Source organism: Geotrypetes seraphini, chromosome 4 (assembly GCF_902459505.1).
Source record: "Geotrypetes seraphini chromosome 4, aGeoSer1.1, whole genome shotgun sequence".
Lineage (NCBI taxonomy): Eukaryota > Metazoa > Chordata > Amphibia > Gymnophiona > Dermophiidae > Geotrypetes > Geotrypetes seraphini.
In genome coordinates, this window is record NC_047087.1 from 310,314,088 (window position 1) to 310,333,501 (window position 19,414).

The window sequence follows — 19,414 nt, forward strand, 5'->3', positions numbered from 1 at the left end:
CATCACATGGCATACAGCACCACCTTCAGAAAATATTTCAACCAGCCTAATTTCTGAGTCTGCAAGATTTTAAGGGCATAGTCTGCCAGAATACAGATCTCAGAAGAGAAAAACAAACTTGTTTAGTATAAAGGATTTATTATAAGGGATTTTTTTTTCTATAGGACTTCAGGGCAAAGGTCCTTATCCCTCTCTGAGCATATTAAAGAGCTGACGTGAGAGGGGCCAGCTCCCTAATAAGCCTTGATTTAGGAGACATTTTAAAAAATTATATATATATATTGGTTCACAGCCATTCGCATACGGGACAAAGCCATGCCGACATTTGAGCCCAGACAATTGGGCGCCGACTCCAGCACACCGCCGGAAAAGTTAATTTTAAAGAGCTCCGATGGGGTGTGTGAGAGGGGAACACCCCAGTTTACTTAATAGTGTTTGCGCTGCCGTTGGAGGGGGTTGAAATCCCCCATTTTAGAGGAAATTTAACTTTTTCCCGATTTTTTAGGAAAAAGTTAAGTTTTCTGTATAATGTGGGGGGTTGCACCCCCCACACCCCCTCCAATGGCAGCGCAAACAGTATTAAGTAAAGGGGGGTTCCCCCACACACCCCGTCGGAGCTCTTTAAAATGAACTTTTACAGCGGCGCGCTGGAGTCTTGCACGCAATTGTCTGTGCCGAAATGTCGGCGCGGCTTTGTCCGGCAGGCTTTTGTCCCGTCATCATATATATTAGCATCAAAGATTCCTTCCTCGGGGAAAGTGTTTCAGTTCATAATCTTGAGTTTCATAATATTCCTTCCAAAAAGAGATCACGAAGCGTAGAAGTCGGGGGAAGGTCTTACCTCACTGATGTTTGAGGCATTCAGTTTTGCTTGCAAGATCTCGGGAAGGTCCGTGGTGGCGGTGAAATGATGCTTTAAGCTCTCTCCTTGCTCCTTGTATTTCCTCTGGAAACAGAAAAACAACAACAACAAAAAAGATCAAATCACACTTACTTTTTTATTTGTTGATTCATTTCTTTTACATCCCCCCAAATTTGGAACGCGCTTCCTTTCAACACAAGAGAAGAAAAATTACTCAACAAGTTTAAAAGTCTTCTAAAACGTTGGCTGTTCAAGGACGCTTTTAACTGATTCACTCAAATTTTACACCTCTACATTGGACAAGGAACAGTTCATAGACAACCTCGCGAAAGACAAAGGCGCGCGCCGACAACTAAGCGAAAGACGGAGGCGCACGCCGAAGAAAATTACAGTTTTTAGGGGATCCGACGGGGTTTTGTTGGGGAGCCCCCCCCAGTTTACTTAATAGAGATCGCGCCGGCGTTATGGGGGGTTTGGGGGGTTGTAACCATCCTAAACTTAACTTTTTCCCTAAAAACAGGGAAAAAGTGAAGTTTTCAGTAAAATGTAGGGGGTTACAACCCCCCAAGCCCCCCACAACGCCCCCACAACGCGGCGCAATCTCTATTAAGTAAAGTGGGGGGATTCCCCCCACGCCCCCCCCCCCCCCCCGTCGGAGCCCTAAAATCAGTAATTTTGTGTGGCGCACACCCCCGCACTGCGCTCAATTGTCTGGACGCACCTTTGTCCCGGCGCGCTTTTGACCTGACACCCAAGGAACACTGTCAAGTAAAAATTATGTGGGTAAACCGCTTTGAACCTCACGGTATAGCGGTATACAAGAAATTAAATTAAATTAAATTAGCGTTCCCAACCTTTTGTTTCATTTATCCATCCATCCTTTTTTTTTTTTAATTTGTTTTGGAATTGTATTTATGCCATTTTTTTTTTTGCCTCCCTTTTTCAAATCTATTAGTCTTTTATAATTAGTTTTTACTGTCCTGTTTGTTGGATCTGTTATTTTAATTTAAGTTTTAACTAATGTAAATCGCATTGGATTTGGATTTTGCGATTATATCAAATATTTTAAATACACTGGAAACTTGATTCATTCTGAAGTGATTCACCCAAGGTGATGTACAACAGAGGAGAATCTCGGAGAGAGCGAGACCAGAAGGCTTTGAGCATGCGCAAATGCTCAAAGCCTAGTCCAGCCCGGCGCAGGAAGAAGGATTATCTCTCCTGCATCGCACCGCCCAGCCCAGCCCAGCCCAGCCCAAACCAACGAGGGAGGATCTTCGGGCACTGGCACGTCCTGTGCATTGATGCTGGTGCCGGTGCCCAATCGGGTAAGAGATGTTTGGTGCTGGGGGGATGTAGGATCGCGGGGGAGGGGGGTTGATGCGAGCGGGGGGGGGGGAGGATGCCGGTTCGCAGGGGGGATGCCGATCGGATTGAAAAAAAAAAGTTGTAAAACGCGCTCACGCGTATAACGCGCAAGGTTATGCACAGTTTGTAAAATCGTGTATAACGCGCGCGTTATATGCGTGAAAATACGGTAATCATTTAAACAAAGAAACATAAAAACACTCCCATAAGTCCAAAGTCACCCGAATCCTCCCATATCATAACATAACCAACATCAACTTCATAGGTCTTCTTTTCAGGTGCATGCTGGGAAATTGACTGGACAGCACCTAAAATGCAGTCGCAGCATAAATTCTCTCCTCTTCTTCATAATTAAATATTTCAATTAACCCTTCATCGCCCCCAGGTACAAAATAAGTACTTGTGTGTAATATGCAAACTTCTATGCTTTGATTATAACCAGAGAAAGGCGGTACAGTACTCCCCCGAAATTCGCGGGGGTTCCGTTCTAGGAACCCCTGTGAATTTCAATAAATCGCAAATGCGGTTTTTCGCCTGTCAAAAGGCAGGGGAGGGCGGCTGGAGAGGCAGGAGAGGGCAGCTGGAGCGCCGGCGGGTAAAGAAAATCACTCGTGGTCTGCTCCGACCGCCTCTTCCTGTAGTAAAGTTGGGCTACACCAATCAGGAGCTGCTTTGGCATGCAGCTCCTGATTGGTGTCGCCCGACTTTACTACAGGAAGAGGCGGTCGGAGCAGACCATGAATGATTGAGTCCACGAACCGCAAACCCGCGGGGGAACACTGTACATCAAATTCCACCACCTTTTACATTTCCATTCATTGATAACACTGCCTCAGAATAAGGGCAGGGCTGCTGTGAAATGATATGTAAGGGGAAACGAGACCAGACACCAGGGCCCTGATCTCAGAATAGGCGTTTGATTATGTGGCCGCCTCCTACTCCTTTGTGCTAGCGGAGCAATTGAAACTGGCTTTTGTTTGACTATAATGCCATGAGTTTTTACCTGCAGGGTATTATTTTTTTTCTTTCTAACACCCCCTGATTCCCTCACCTAGCTTGCTCCTTGACCATGGGGGTCATGGATCATGATTTGCTCCAGAGCTTGGTTAGTGTGCTTCCTAGGTCTGACCACTAGGTGTTGCTGTTATCTGATAGCTAGGCGTCCCTGTCCCATACCAAGGGGCTAGGAGCAGTGGCATAGTATGGGGTGGAGGTGCCATCTTCGTAGGGGGCACCAGCACCAGCGCCTCTCCTCCTGTCAGCTCCACCCCCCACCCCCCTCACGCGTACCTCACCGGTGTAAGCAATATCTTCCTCTTGCTGCTCGCGCTGGCCTTGGCTCCCTTCTGACTTCACTTCCTGGTCACGGGACCAGGACATGATGGCAGTAGGGAGCCTAGGCCGATGCGAGGCAGCAGGTGGAAAGCGGCAAACCTTGCAAGAGGTACCCGAAGGGCGAGGAGCGCTCAAACGGCAGGGAAGAGTGTGTGTGTGGGGGGGGGGGGAGCATAGCACAGCAATGCCGGGAGCCAACCTCCCTGGCTATGCCACTGGCTAGGTGTACTCTCTCCATGCCAACCCTGACTCTTGCTGGAATTGAACCCTATTTATTTCCGCACTTTGGCCTTTGGGAGGAAGAGTTCTTAGGGAACTTGAGAAATAGGGCCCACCATCGTCTCGTTAGCTGTAACCAGGTTACCAAAAGAGACACATTCCTAGACTCCCCAGGAGCAGCTACATCTGTCGGCCCTATTAGAACTTACATCCACAGCTTGGTTATAGCTAATTTTAGCTTGGATCATCTCAGGAGTGTCTTTAATACTGGTGTACTTCAAAGCATGGGGATGCTGACGGTAGGTCCGCTGTTGAAGAGAGAGAAGCAGATCAAAGGAGAGAAATTTGCACTGTTCTTTCATGCCCTTTGAAAGGGAGAGTGGGGGAGAGGGGAGGGGGGGTGGAGAATGTTAGGTGGCTTGAGATTACACTGAGTTTGCCAACATAATTATGGAGATAGGTTCACTTCCTCTGTCCTTTCGGATTAATACTGGTTTTGTTTTTGCCATAACCCTTCAACTGTTGCTCAGGGGAACGCAGGAGACCCCCCCAGCCCCCACTAGCTGTGATTCCCCATAATATAACACTCCATATTACATCTAGAATTTGTTAGATCCATGACTTCTTCCACTAATGATTGGTTTAATTTTTTTTTTTTAATTTGTTCATTTTAGTGTATACACGTTTACGGGGTTTTTCCTAACTGAGCATGGCCGGGAATTCTCCGCTTGCTTTTCCTGACGGCGGTGTTCAGAAGAAGGCTGAATTTTCATTAAGAGCGTTCACAAAGAATACAATAATCCTCCCTTAGGATGCAGCAAATCGAAATTATTCAAATATATCCAAGACTCAAGTCACACCATCAATTAATTGAAAGGCTGTCAACCCAGCATCTGTCCCCAGGCAAGGCTGCAGAAGGCAGTGCCAGTCTGCGGTCCTTTTCAGCTGCCAGTCGGGTGACTGGAAAGTGGTTTATAAAGGTGGCACGGGCATCTGTCAATCTTACACCATTCAAAGTTATTAGTCTAGGGAAGGCACCTAAAAGTCAAGAGCAGTGCATGGAAACAGTGTGCCATTAAAGGCAGCATTTGGAGCTTCATTTTAAAATTTTCAATCCTTCTCTTTTCCGTGTTTACTGTGTGCCATGATAGTGCCGTATTTCAAAATAATACTGACATCATTTTGAACTGCGGCATCATCAGTGGAGAAGGAGCAACTGGTGATCACTCCTGCCCCCTTTTAACAAAGTAATCGTGAGAAGATCCAATGGGGGGATTTTTAAAAAGTTTGGCTTGTGCTGTTAACTGGCAGGGGCCTGGGAATGCACTCATTTTGTCTTAGTGTCCTCATCCCCGTCCCCACAGATAACCGCAGGAAACCATCTCATCCTCAGTCCTTCTACACCAGCATTCTTCAATGTAAGGCTTGAGGGTCAGTGGTTGAACCCATTCGTACTCTGATTCTTATGTGAGCCAAGTATAGGATAATGAAGCCATTGTGACATCACTGATATGGTTGGCTCTTATTGGTGGAATGAGACATTATGACATCACAATATCTGATCTGGATACCAGAGACTGTTATTCTCTAGTGTCTCTCTCAACCTTGGTTCTTCTACACCAGCATTCTTCAATGTAAGGCTTGAGGGTCAGTGGCTGAGCTCATTCATACTCTGATTCTTATGTGAGCCAAGTATAACATAATGAAGCCATTGTGACATCACTGATAAACTTGTCTCTTATTGGTGGAATGAGACATTATGACATCACAATAAATGTTCTGTCATTCTCTAGTGTCTATCTCATCCTCAGTCCTTCTACACCAGCATTCTTCAATGCAAGGCTTGAGGGTCAGTGGTTGAACCCATTCGTACTCTGATTCTTATGTGAGCCAAGTATAGGATAATGAAGCCATTGTGACATCACTGATGAGGTTGGCTCTTATTGGTGGAATGGAGCATTATGATATCACAATATCTGCTCTGGATACCAGAGACTGTCATGCCAATCTCAACCTCAGTCCTTCTACACCAGCATTCTTCAATGCAAGGCTTGAGGGTCAGTGGCTGGGCCCATTCAGACTCTGATTCTTCCCTCTCTCCTTAAAGAATGACACGGGGATGGCTTTAAAGGTTAACCGTGGGGACAGGGACAAAATCTGATCTGTGTTATTCAGTAGCCACCAGCCCACCCCAGAGGCCTTTCCTCTGATGTGATTGCTGCCGGCGACCTTACGAGAAACAGAAACGCTGCATGGATTGGGGGGGGGGGGGGGGGGTGGGAGGGAATGCGAGAAGCTGCACAGGCTTCTGTTTACCTGTGTTCCATAGCAATGGCCTTCCATCCCACTTGAAATGATCCCTACTCCATGATACAGTCTAGTTTTCGTTGTTGGGTAAATCCTTTCATACACAGTTAATATATCCAAATAAAGAGCTAAATAAATTCTTTATGGCATATGGAGAGTATGTCTGTGTTGTGCTCTGTATGCCCTAGATTCTTTCCTAGCTATCAGTCAAGTCATCAAGGGCCATGTTAATGCATAATGGGTGTTTTGAGGTTAGCAGCGCGCACTAAATCAGTTAGTGCCTCTTGATTAATTCCTTCCTTATTCCAGAGAGGAACCTTCCAGCACGATGCCGTCATTTCTACCACCAGCTATCGATCAAACTCACCTCGCTAATGAGCTCGCCTGCCTTCTTAGCCTGCTCCACGTTCAACGACCCGGCGGCTATCCATCCCACTCCTTTCATCCACTTCAAATCCGCCTTATATTGGTTCTGAGAGAAAATAAAAAAGAAAACATTTGAAAATATCATTAATGGTCTCCCGATCATCAGTTATACTAAACACACCAGAGGAACCGCTTGTATTATTTACATTATGGGACAATTCTATAACTTGGCATCCTCCAGTTAAGTGCACTGATGTCACCTGCTGAGTGATCATTTTATAATGACATCTGTGCACCAGGGTGCCATTAATAGAGCTCATGTATTGTAACACCATTACTGGAGCTCATGTTTTGTAACACCATTACTGGAGCTCATGTATTGTAACACCTTTACTGAAGCTCATATATTGTAACACCATTACTGGAGCTCATGTATTGTAACACCTTTACTGGAGCTCATGTATTGTAACACCATTACTGGAGCTCATGTATTGTAACACCATTATTGGAGCTCATGTATTGTAACACCATTACTGGAGCTCATGTATTGTAACACCATTACTGGAGCTCATGTATTGTAACACCATTACTGGAGCTCATGTATTGTAACACCATTACTGGAGCTCATGTATTGTAACACCTTTACTGAAGCTCATGCAAACCGCTCAGAATTGACTCCCCAGTCATTAGTAGCGGTTTAGAAGCTTCCAATAAACAATTATAGAATATTAATGTTAACTCGAATTGGCAAGACTAATAAACGACAGGTAAAAAAGAGCCTGCTTCAGTGCGCCATGCAACAGGCATAGCTTACAGAATTCTGTAAATTACATATGTTCATTGGAGACACCCTCACGCCCCTCCTATGCCTCACCCACATACATGTATGTACATCCCCTTGCAGTTACACGCTAAGGCACTTACATGTTAACTTACAGAGTAACATGTAGTTCACTTCAGCATGCAAGGCACATGCCCTGTATATTCCAAAATTGCTCCTGACGTCAGACATCTCCCCTCCCCCCAATCACTGCTGAATTCAGCAGATTTCACCCGATACCTGACTAATGATCAGAACAGAACAGAAAAACGGCATCAGAGCCGTTGGAAATACGATGGCCCTTGAAATAAAATAAGAATCTGAGTCCTGAAAAACTACATGAGAACAATACGTGAGCTAGCAGAGGCCCAGCCGCAGATCCAGACCTCAACCCTTTCAAGGCTCATACTGAAGTGAAAGCTGCAGAAATGCCCACTGGACAGACGGGCACCGAGTATGAAGTGAAGATGCCATGGGAAGCTCGGTCTCCTTTCCCAATCAGCTCACTTCCTCTCATATCCATAAAGAAGCAAGCAATGCTGATGCGCTTCACTGTTCCAAACGCCATAATGAGAGGGTCAGTCTGTAACGGGACGCCTAAGATAAGGGCGTCATTTTAAATTAGATTGCTTTTTAAAGGAGGGTTATTTTTAAAATTAGGTTGCTTCTGTTCTGAGACGCTTCGCATGGTCTGCTGCCGAGCTATTTAATAGATCATTTCGAATGTAATATTCCTGCTCGACTTTTACGTAATTCTGAAATTTTTTGGGTTTCCTTCAGCAAGAGGTTGTACTTAAATATATTTTGAACGCATGCTTTCTTATCAGGCAGCAAATTGGGAACCTGAATTGTGCCCTCCGATGAAAAAAAATTCTACGTCTTATCTTCGTGATAGGCGTATGTTAAAACCTTTTTTATTCAGGAAAGTTCTGGGAGATTAATTTTGAAAGTTTGACATTATTAGGGTTACCAGTGGGGGGTGCCAGCAGGGAAGACAGCCAGAGAGAAGGAGATGCACTGGCTACAGGACGTACCTCTCACCGCAAGAGGCACTTCCTGTAGGCAGTCAACCGGCGCCAGTGTCTCTCCCCCCCCCCCCCCCCCAGGTGTGCTGCGGCACACCTGAAATCTCAGGAGGCACACTAGAGCAGTGTTCTTCAACTTTTTTACACCTATGGACCGGCAGAAATAAAAGAATTATTTTGTGGACCGGCATCGGTTGAAGAACACTGGGCTAAGTTGTGGGCCAGGCCCCACCCATCTCTACCCAATCTCCACCCCAGACCCTGCCCCCATAATAGTACTAATTGCACCTTGAGCGTCTGGAAGCCTTCCCTCTGACGTTGCAATGTCAGAGAGAAGGCTTCCGGTTCAGGCGCAGGATGCCCATAGGAACCGCTGCCCGTGGCTTTGTGCACTGAATCAGTGAGGAAGAGGGAGCTGGCTCGAAAATAACGCCACATCGATCGCACCGAGGACCGGCGGTTGAAGAACACTGTTTTGGGCCTGATGCACGTGCTGGCCCTGTGGACCGGCAGGAAATTTCTATGGACCGGCACTGGTCCATGGACCGGTGGTTGAAGAACACTGCACTAGAGGGCCAAGGGACACAGCTTGTCATACACTGGTTTACAGTGTTCTAAATAGGTGCATCTCAGATGTATTCAAACGCCCCTGTAAAGTAGCTAAAATTAAGTACGCGTTTCATCTGTAGAGTCACTTCTGCACCTAACAAAGACAGGATAAATGACAAACACCTCGACTCACATCGCTCTGCAGGCCGTAGGCTCTCTTTGCCCATTCCACTTTCATATCAGTGGGCAAAGCACTGTAACGATGCAGGCGGATCTTGTATCCCAAATCGGTGGCTAGGCTCTGGGCCTTCTTGGCATGGACCATGTCCATCATGTCCATGGAGAGGTGACACTGCGTCTTCGTGGACTCCGACCTCCTCTTGTACTCCAGGTCGCTTTGCAGCTTTGACATGTGCAGTGAGTGTGCCATTCGAGAGTCTCCCTCTGCGCCTTTCACCCCGATCAACTGCCCCTTCCCTTTCTCATACCTCTCTCGGTACTTTATCTAGGCAGAAGGAAAAAAAAAAGGGGAGGATAAGAAGTTTAAACACTTTTAAATGACTAGAAGACAACAAAATACCTCTTCAAATCAGGGGGGTACAGCTACTCCACCCACTATCTTCTCCCCCTTAGCAGATCCTTGAGTGTGAGCTCTTGTATAGGGTAGAACAGGGCTGCCCAAGTCCGGTCCTCGAGATCTACTGGCAGGCCAGGTTTTCAGGATATCCACAATCAATATGCATGAGAGAGATTTGCATATCAAGAAGGCAGTGCAGGCAAATCTCTCTCATGAATATTCATTGTGGATATCCTGAAAACCTGGCCTGCCAGTAGATCTCGAGGACCGGACTTGGGCAGGCCTGGTCTAGAAAGTCACTAACCTAACACAGCTATCACCCACCACTGCACTAACAGGAGACCAGTACAGAAAAACAAACTTCCAGCAGGCTTATTTCATCTGCTACTTCTTCTGCTTTCTCCCTCTGTTATAGTCTCCAACCCCTTGTTTGGCTCTCCATGGTCTGAGACCCAAAAATTTCCACTTGAATATGCTGCACCACATTTAGCAAACTGAATGCACCTGCCCTAATGTAATAAGATCGGTAAGGGGTCTTGTTTAGAGGAACAAGATAGTGGGCAGCTGTTGCCCAGGGACAGATTTCAGGAGAGTTTAGGAAGTGAAGCTCTTTTGTGCATGAAAGAGGTATGGGACTTGGGTGCTGATTAGAGAATGACACGGTGACAAAATTCATCACCATTCCCGTCCCCGCGGATAACCGTGGGAAATAATCCCATGTTATTTTCTAGTGTCTATATCAATCTCAATCCTTCTACACCAGCATTCTTCAAAGCAAAGCTTGTGGGTCAGCAGCTGAGCCCATTCATACTCTGATTCTTATGTGAGCCAAGGATAAGAAGCCATTATGACATCACTGATGTGATTGGCTCTTAGGCACTGGTGGAATGAGGCATTATGACATCACAATATCTGCTCTGGATACCAGAGACTGTCATTCTGTAGTGTCTGTTTCAACCTCAGTCCTTCTACACCAGCATTCTTCAAAGCAAAGCTTGCGGGTCAGTGGTTGTGGCCATTCATACTCTGATTCTTATGTGAGCCAAGGATAATGAAGCCATTGTGACATCACTGATGTGATTGGCTCTTAGGCACTGGTTGAATGAGGCATTATGACATCACAATCTCAGCTCTGGAATGTTGCTACTCAACCTCGGTCCTTCTACACCAGCATTCTTCAAAGCAAAGCTTGAGGGTCAGTGGTTGTGGCCATTCATACTCTGATTCTTCCCTCTCTCCTTAAAGAATGACATGAAGATGGTTTCCCGCGGTTATCCGCGGGGACGGGAACGGTGATGAATTTTGTCACCGTGTCATTCTCTAGTGCTGATCATATCTGATGATCTTAAAGTGGCCAGACAGGTAGAAAAGGTGAAGACAAAGGGCTAGATTCCACAAAGCAAACCGATCGTCTACTGATCAGTTTGCGACCAGATTTCCCTCCTGCACTATTCACTAACCTCTCCTGCAATCCGCTTCGCAAATGAGGAGAAACGCATGCAAAGTAGACAGGGACGCGATTCACCAACCAAATTTTTTTAATCGACTGGGCTGGCCGATAAACCCAAGAAGCGACCGCTGGGGACCAGTTGAAAAAGTCTTTCCGACTCTCCAACTCCATAGAAGATCTGCTCTCTGCAGCCCCAAATCTCTCCTGCCTGCCATCCCGATGCTCTTCCCCCAGATCTCTCCTGCCTGCTCTGCCCCGAATTGCCGCCCTGCTCTGCCCAGATCTCTCCTGCCTGCTCACCCCAAATCACCCCACCTACAAACATGATCAAAAAACTACAGACCGTTCAGAACACAGCTCTCAGACTAATCTATTCCCTCGGAAAATATGACCACATCACCAACGCCTACCTAGACTCTCATTGGCTACCAATTAAAGCCAGAATTCAATTCAAACTGTACTGTCTAATCTTCAAAGTTTTCAACGGTACCGCACCTGCCTATCTAAACGATCGCCTAAAACGTAACCTTCCACCCAGAATAAGAAGAACACTGACACCATTCGCATATCCACCACTCAATGGCACTCATCGAAAAAAGCTTTATGATAACCTCATAGCAACGCATGCAGCAAAACTCGAACCCTCCATCACTAGATTGTTAACCTCAACATCTGACTTCAAAGCATTCCGTAAAGAAATCAAAACGCTGCTCTTCAAAAAGTATTTACAATCTACCTAATCTCCCTCTCCTCTTCCACCAACCAGGTTTGATCACTCCCTGGCACCATACCATCAATCGACAAAAAATACACATATAAAAAAAAAAAAAAAAAAATTCCCTGGAACCAATTCACCCTACCGAAACCGATTGCCTACCAACGTATGGAAACAGAATATTTGATATGTATAGTAATGTAACCTGATTTATCTTCCATTGTTATTATGTCTACACACTCTCTCTGTCATTAGTCTATACCCTCAATCTGTATTCTCCAATGTCATGTACCCTCCTGGAAATGTCCAGCTCTCTTCTTATGTAATCCGCTTTGAACCGCAAGGCACAAGCGGAATAAAAATCACTAATGTAATGTAATGTAATGTAAATCACTGTGCTGCTCGTCCCCGGTTTTCTCCTGCCTGCCGCCCCGAATCTCTCCTGCCCTTCCCCACACTGCGAGCCTGTGGTTTTAACCCGCGGGTTTAAGCAGGTTAAAACCACGGGCTCGCTGGGCTAAAAGTCGAAGCTCGGACAGGTCTAGAAGCATGCGCAGACCATCTACAGATGGTCTGCGCATGCATCGGAATTGCACACTAGCGATCCGTGCCGGCAGATGGGGGCGTTCCTCCAATCGCCCCATCTGCATATTCAACTTTGAAGAATTCATCGGACCTGCCTGGGTCGGGAACAGGTCGGTCCCGATCAGGCAGGTTTGTGAATTTAGTCTCTCGCCAGAAGGATGTTTGGGAGCATTTGAAGAGGAATAGCCGGCAGGAAAAAGGAAGTCATAGTGTTCCTGGATAAGTCCCTGGCGAGATCTCATTTAAAAAACTGCGTACAGTTCTGGAGACCAGACCTTCAAAAAGATATAAACAGGGTGGAGTCAGTCCAAAGGGCAGCTAATAAATGGCTAGTGGTCTTGTTGTAAAGCATACGGGGACAGGCTTAAAGATCTGAATATGTATACTTTAGATTAGGGATCTCAAAGTCCCTCCTTGAGTCAGGTTTTCAGGATTTCCCCAATGAATATGAATTGAAAGCAGTGCATGCACATAGATCTCATGCACATTCATTGGGGAAATCCTGAAAACCCGACTGGATTGCGGCCCTCAAGGAGGGACTTTGAGATCCCTGCTTTAGAAGAAACAAGAGAAAGAGGAGATATGAAAGAAATGTTTATACCTCTATGGCATAAATGCACAGGACCTCCAAAAATCGTCTGGGGGAAAAAAAAAGCGCCAATATAAATAATACTAAGGCTGAGAACTGAATGTCCTCATATGAGGAAAGACATCCACGTGGGATCCCAAAGGGGGTCGAACTAAGGAACTGGATCAGTAGCATTCAGACTTGATGGGGTGGGACAGAAGAGTGGGCAGACTTGATGGGCCGTAGCCCTTTTCTGCCGTCATCTTTCTATGTTTCTATGTTTCTATGACTAAAATATTTGGAAATGAGATGGCTGAGGGGAGATAGGATTGAAGTCTACAAAATCCTGAGTTGAGCAGAATGGGTACAAGTGGATCAATTTTTCACTCCATCAAAAATGACAAAAACTAGGGGACACTCGATGAAGTTACAGGGAAATACTTTTAAAACCAATAGGAGGAAATATTTTTTCACTCAGAGAATAGTTAAGTTCTGGAACGCATTGCCAGAGGTTGTGGTAAGAGTGGAGAGCATAGCTGGTTTTAAGAAAGGACAAGTTCCTGGAGAAAAAGTCCATAGTCTCTTATTGAGAAATGGGGGAAGCCTCTGCTTGCCCTGGATCGAATGTTGCTACTCTTTGGGGTTCCAGAATCTTGCTATTCTTTGAGATTCTGCATGGAATCTTGATACTCTTTGAGGTTCTGGAAGTTTTTGTTACTCTTTGGGATTCTGGAATGTTGCTACTCTGTGAGGTTCCGGAATCTTGCTATTCTTTGAGATTCTGCATGGAATCTTGATACTCTTTGGGGTTCTAGAATCTTTTGTTGAATGTTGCTACTCTTTGGGTTTTGGCCAGGTACTAGTGACCTGGATTAGCCACCGTAAGAACGAGCTACAGGGTCTTGATGGAACATTGGCCTGTCCCAGTGAGGCTATTCCGATGTTCTTATGTTTTCAAACCCCACAAATATATTATGCAAATGGGTGTGACAAATATCTTGGGTGGAGGAAAAGACTGAGCCCTTGAGGTCTTTTCCTCCACCCAAGTTATTTGTCACACCTATTTTGCATAGTATACTCGTATTTGTGGGGTTTGAGGACATTCAGTTCAGAGCCTTAGTATTATTTATAAATGCGCAGGAGACAAGTCTCTTTCAGTTGAACGGAATCTCTGGAATGAGGGGGACATAGGATGAAGGTGAATGGGAGAAACCCAGGACTAACTGAAGGAAATACTTCCTAATGGAAAGGAGTTAAATGTGTGGAACGTTGTTCAGTTGGAGGTGGTGGAGATGAAGATTGCGTCTGAATTCAGGAATGCTTGAGACAAGTACATAGGATCTCTACGGGAAAGGAAGGGACGGTAGATGACATGGTTGGGCAGACCGGATAGACCGTATGGTCATTATCTACCATCATTTTCTATGTTTAAGGTGATCATTGGAAAGCAAAGCACTCTCTCTCCACTGTTGGAACCCAGAACATGCTTAAATAATGGCTGCCTTGTATCCACCTCAGGGTTGGCTGCACATTTCTCATTAGCATCTTGAAAACTTGTGGCCAGAGTTATATGAAACTCTGCTCCTGCCCAGTATGAAAATAAGTTTCCGACCTCAGCTATGAAACCAACTACCCACACAGATCAGGTCGCTAGACTCACTAATGACCTTCTGCAGAGCAGTAAAGACCTTCCTCTTCCGCCAATCGGGCCATTAAAAACTGCCTCCTCAATAGACTTCTCCTCGTACTCTTCACTATGACCAGTCTGGTCTCTAGAATAAGCTCCGTTATTGTCTACTGTGACCTATTTGTTGTCATGACTAGTCTGTCTTCAAACGATTGGGAAAGTCTACTTGTAACCCGTTCTGAGCTTCTGGGAGAATGGGATAGAAATCTAAATAAATTGAATATCAGTATCTTAGTGGATGTGGAATATTTAGGGACCAGATCTGACACGGTTTACACAAACTGACCAAAACCAAACATGGAAAACAGGCGGCATATCATTCACACCTAGGTGGCTGGCCCATCCATACCAGAACGAGCTGTCCACATGCGGAGATCTTTGTACTTACATCACTTGCCAGATCCCTCTTTGCCTTGGCTGTCAGGATGGATAGCGCGTCGAGACGAAGCTCAAATCCTTTCTCCTTTTGATTCTCCCAGCAGCTCTTGTAGAGTATCTATAACAAGAGTAAAAGATGACAGTTTAGAAAGAAAGTTACGTGGTGATATGTATAGAGGTCCACCAGAATGAGAGAGCCTGGGCCTATAAGGTAGCCTAGGCCTGCTGAAATTTAGCATCCTGTCTCAGTGGGGCTTATGTTTGAAACAGATGCAGAAGAAGATGCCGGGGGGTGAGGGAGGGGGGGGGGAAGGATCCTGACAGTGAGTAATTTCTCAGCAGAAAGAATATGAATTACTATATCATTCTGAACACATACAGTCCTCAAAATTCTTTTCGACTTTCTTTTATGGTACTTGTCCACTATCAGTCTCATGCCGGTATTTTTTGCATCTGGACCATCTAAACAGGTCCAGAGACTCATATCTACCAACAATTCCTATGTTATCATACTATGTTGGATGATCTTACAGATAAGGTCTTGGGCTGCTCCTTGATAGGGGGGTTGGGGAACATGGATGACGGTTTCCCTAGGGTGTCAAATACCCTTGGACCGTCCCTGAGGGTGGTGCTGAAGAAATGAGGGACAGGTGAAGAAAGAAACACCTCGCCTTGGGTTACAGACAACACAACAGAGAAAGGCAAGGGAGGAGTCTGTTTGGTTGGCTGAATAGACGCCTCTCCCTCGCCGTTCTCTTTTGTGCTGAAGAAATGAGGTCAGAGTCACCAAGAGGTCCATGCATGGTGATATTTGTAGCTCCTGTTTCCCCCATTTGAAATTAGTGGTGCAGCTACCCTATTGGGGATTATCAGAAATCCAGCAATGGTCTAAAATGTTCTTCTCATCAATCCCCCCTGTGGGGTTCTGGGTTCAAACCCACATTGCTCCTTGTGACCCTGGGCAAGTCACTTAATCCCCCCATTGCCCCAGGTACATTAGATAGATTGTGAGCCCCCCAGGACAGACAGGGAGAAATGCTTGAGTACCTGAATAAATTCATGTAAACCGTTCTGAACTCCCCTGGGAGAAGGGTATAGAAAATAGATTGCAGCCTGTGTAATTAATTAGTATAATTCACAGGTATAGGTTTGCAACATGGTCAACATACACTTATAAGCCCCAGCAGTCACATGTAAAAGCTTCCCAGGTTCCTCTCTTGATTTATCCCACATGCATATTTGTAAACCGGTTTGAGCACCTCCCAACCTGGACGTCTGAATTCCAATCTCTATGTTCCATGTGAATTGAGGCTCAAAGGTTTCCACTTACGTTACTCAGATTTGCTGCATTAGTTCTGGCCAGCTGGAAGAGAGGTTCGTCTTTGCTGATTGTATAATGGTGAAGGAAGTGTTCTTTTCCAGATTTGTAAGCGAGCTATTTAGGGAAACAAAAACAACAAAAAAAATCAACCTTATTAATGACATCTTCTATCATTCAACTGGTTTTATAGGGTTGGGAGGTTCAGAAACTGTTTGTCTAGAAAATCCAAATCGAGCTGGAGGAAAAGTCCATAGTCTGTTATTGAGTTCGACATGGCGGAAGCCACTGCTTGCCCTGGATCGGTAGTATAGAATGTTGCTACTCTGGGGATTCTGTATGGAATGTTGCTACTCTATGGGATTCTAGAATTCTGCTACTCTTTGGGGTTCTAGAATCTTGCTACTCTAGGAATTCTGTATGGAATGTTGCTACTCTATGGGATTCTAGAATTCTGCTACTCTTTGGGGTTCTAGAATCTTGCTACTCTAGGGATTCTGTATGGAATGTTGCTACTCTATGGCATTCTAGAATTCTGCTACTCTTTGGGGTTCTAGAATCTTGCTACTCTTTGGGGATTCTGCATGGAATGTTGCTACTATTTGGGGTTCCGGAATTTACTTATTCTGAGATAATGGAATGTTGCTACTTCTTGGGTTTTGGCCAGGTACTAGGGACTTGGATTGGCCACTGGGGCTACTGGGCTCGATGGACCATTGGTCTTCACGGTACTGCGGTATATAAGCTGTTATTATTATTATTATTATTATTATCCAGTAAGGCTAGTCTTATGTTCTTATGAGCTCAAGCTAGTCATTTTGTTTATGCCATATGAGCAGTGACCCTTCTCTCACTGAGTTGCTCAAACAAGACTGGTGTTTGACATACTGGGGCCCAGGGCAGAAATTAAGTGGGGTGCCCCCCCCCCCACAATTCTCTCCTCCCTGCCCCTCTCCTGATTTCCCCACCCACCAAATGCCCTATTATCCAGCATCCCTCCCTTCATTTTAAAACCAGCTGCTCCAGGGAGGGCCCCCATAGGCTGGGAGGTCCTTCACTTCCCTCCACCTAGTTCCAAAGCTCCCCTCACTTCTAAAAGTGCAAGGATGTCACCAGCACGGCAGCGATCTTCTAGTATTACGCGCAGCCTTCTCGGCGCTGTTCCCCTGCTGCAGTCCACTCAAGCGTAAATTGGAAGTGGAGTTAGAATGGATGGTCTGCGTCAAAGGAGTAGCGCTGAGGACGCTGTGGATAGCGCTGGAGAATCACTGCCGCGCCAGTAACCTCCTTGCATTTTTACAGATGAGGTGGGCTTCGGAACTGGGTGGGGAGAAAGGAAGTACATTCTGGCCCATGGGAGCCCCCTGGAACTGTGAGGCCCAGGACAACTGCCCTTTTTGACCTCCCTCTAACGCCGGCCCTGCACTCGCAGAGATTCAGTCTTTAGAAATGACTGGACAGAAGATGGTCTGAACCTTTGTTAACCAGAGAGGGAGATTTTAAAAGTATTTCCACAGCTATAACGGTGCGTCACCTGTGTAAATGCACAATTGCTTGCCCTAAATGTGGGTAAAAGAATGTGTTCAGTTACCGTGAATGATGGACCACCCGGTTTTTGGGAACAAAAAATATGGTAGTTTAATGAAACATTTTGAGACAATGAAGAGAAATGGTGTGGCAGCCATGTTAGTTCACCGTTTGAGACAAAAGAAAAGGAACAAAGGTACGCTTCTCCCTCCGTATTCACGGTCTCGGCATTCGCGGTTTCGATTATTCACGGTTTTTAGCTTGCTGGCTCCTCCCCCCCAAATGACATCAGTTTGCATAGAGAAATTGCCGATTCCAAGCGTTTACAGAGAAAATCGCCGATTCCAAGCGTTTACAGAGAAAATCGCCAATTCCAAGCACTTTCTTCACCGTGTTTTGCCTCTCCTTCAGGAACAGGCCAGGTCTCCCGCCATGTTATTCGCGGTTTCACCCTATTCACGATGGTTTTTAATAGAAAACAGCGAATAACATATGAAAGAGTTATTCGCGTTTTTTCTGTATTCGCGGTTCTGTTAATCCCCTATCGCAGCGAATACGGAGGGAGAAGTGTATACATTTCATCATTATTGGCAGGAACAATTGAAGAGCACCAGAACATATACACTTCTCCCTCCGTATTCGCGGTTTCAGCAATTGCGGTTTCGATTATTCACGGTTTTTAGCTTGCTGGCTCCTCCCCCCCAAATGACATCAGTTTGCATAGAGAAATCGCCGATTCCAAGCGTTTACAGAGAAAATCGCCAATTCCAAGCACTTTCTTCACCGTGTTTTGCCTCTCCTTCAGAAACAGGCCAGATCTCCCGCCATGTTATTCGCGGTTTCTCCATATTCACGATGGTTTTTTAATAGAAAACAGCGAATAACATATGAAAGAGTTATTCGCGGTTTTTCTATATTCGTGGGTCTGTTAATCCCCTATCACAGCGAATACGGAGGAAGAAGTGTATACATTTCATCATTATTGGCAGGAACAATTGAAGAGCACCAGAACATATACACTTCTCCCTCCGTATTCGCGGTTTCAGCAATTGCGGTTTCGATTATTCACGGTTTTTAGCTTGCTGGCTCCTCCCCCCCAAATGACATCAGTTTGCATAGAGAAATCGCCGATTCCAAGCGTTTACAGAGAAAATCGCCAATTCCAAGCACTTTCTTCACCGTGTTTTGCCTCTCCTTCAGGAACAGGCCAGGTCTCCCGCCATGTTATTCGCGGTTTCACCCTATTCACGATGGTTTTTAATAGAAAACAGCGAATAACATATGAAAGAGTTATTCGCGGTTTTTCTATATTCGTGGGTCTGTTAATCCCCTATCACAGCGAATACGGAGGAAGAAGTGTATACATTTCATCATTATTGGCAGGAACAATTGAAGAGCACCAGAACATATACACTTCTCCCTCCGTATTCGCGGTTTCAGCAATTGCAGTTTCGATTATTCATGGTTTTTAGCTTGCTGGCTCCTCCCCCCCAAATGACATCAGTTTGCATAGAGAAATCGCCGATTCCAAGCGTTTACAGAGAAAATCGCCGATTCCAAGCACTTTCTTCACCGTGTTTTGCCTCTCCTTCAGGAACAGGCCAGGTCTCCCGCCATGTTATTCGCGGTTTCACCATATTCACGATGGTTTTTTAATAGAAAACAGCGAATAACATATGAAAGAGTTATTCGCGGTTTTTCTATATTCGTGGGTCTGTTAATCCCCTATCACAGCGAATACGGAGGAAGAAGTGTATA

At 45.5% G+C, this 19,414-nt stretch overlaps 1 protein-coding gene across 3 annotated transcripts in view; it reads right to left on the minus strand.

Annotated features, from left to right (window-relative positions):
* NRAP (nebulin related anchoring protein) overlaps positions 1-19,414 on the minus strand; it is a 139,344-nt gene that overhangs the window by 37,824 nt on the left and 82,106 nt on the right. For 2 of the 3 annotated variants that reach the window (XM_033943728.1, XM_033943726.1), the window contains exons 22-27: positions 16,142-16,246; positions 14,822-14,929; positions 9,045-9,356; positions 6,459-6,563; positions 3,994-4,092; positions 842-946 (exon numbers count right to left, since the gene is read on the minus strand). In XM_033943728.1, the coding sequence (XP_033799619.1) occupies positions 842-946; positions 3,994-4,092; positions 6,459-6,563; positions 9,045-9,356; positions 14,822-14,929; positions 16,142-16,246 (834 nt within the window). The remainder of the gene's footprint in view (positions 1-841; positions 947-3,993; positions 4,093-6,458; positions 6,564-9,044; positions 9,357-14,821; positions 14,930-16,141; positions 16,247-19,414) is intronic. The other variant, XM_033943727.1, reaches the window with a different exon arrangement.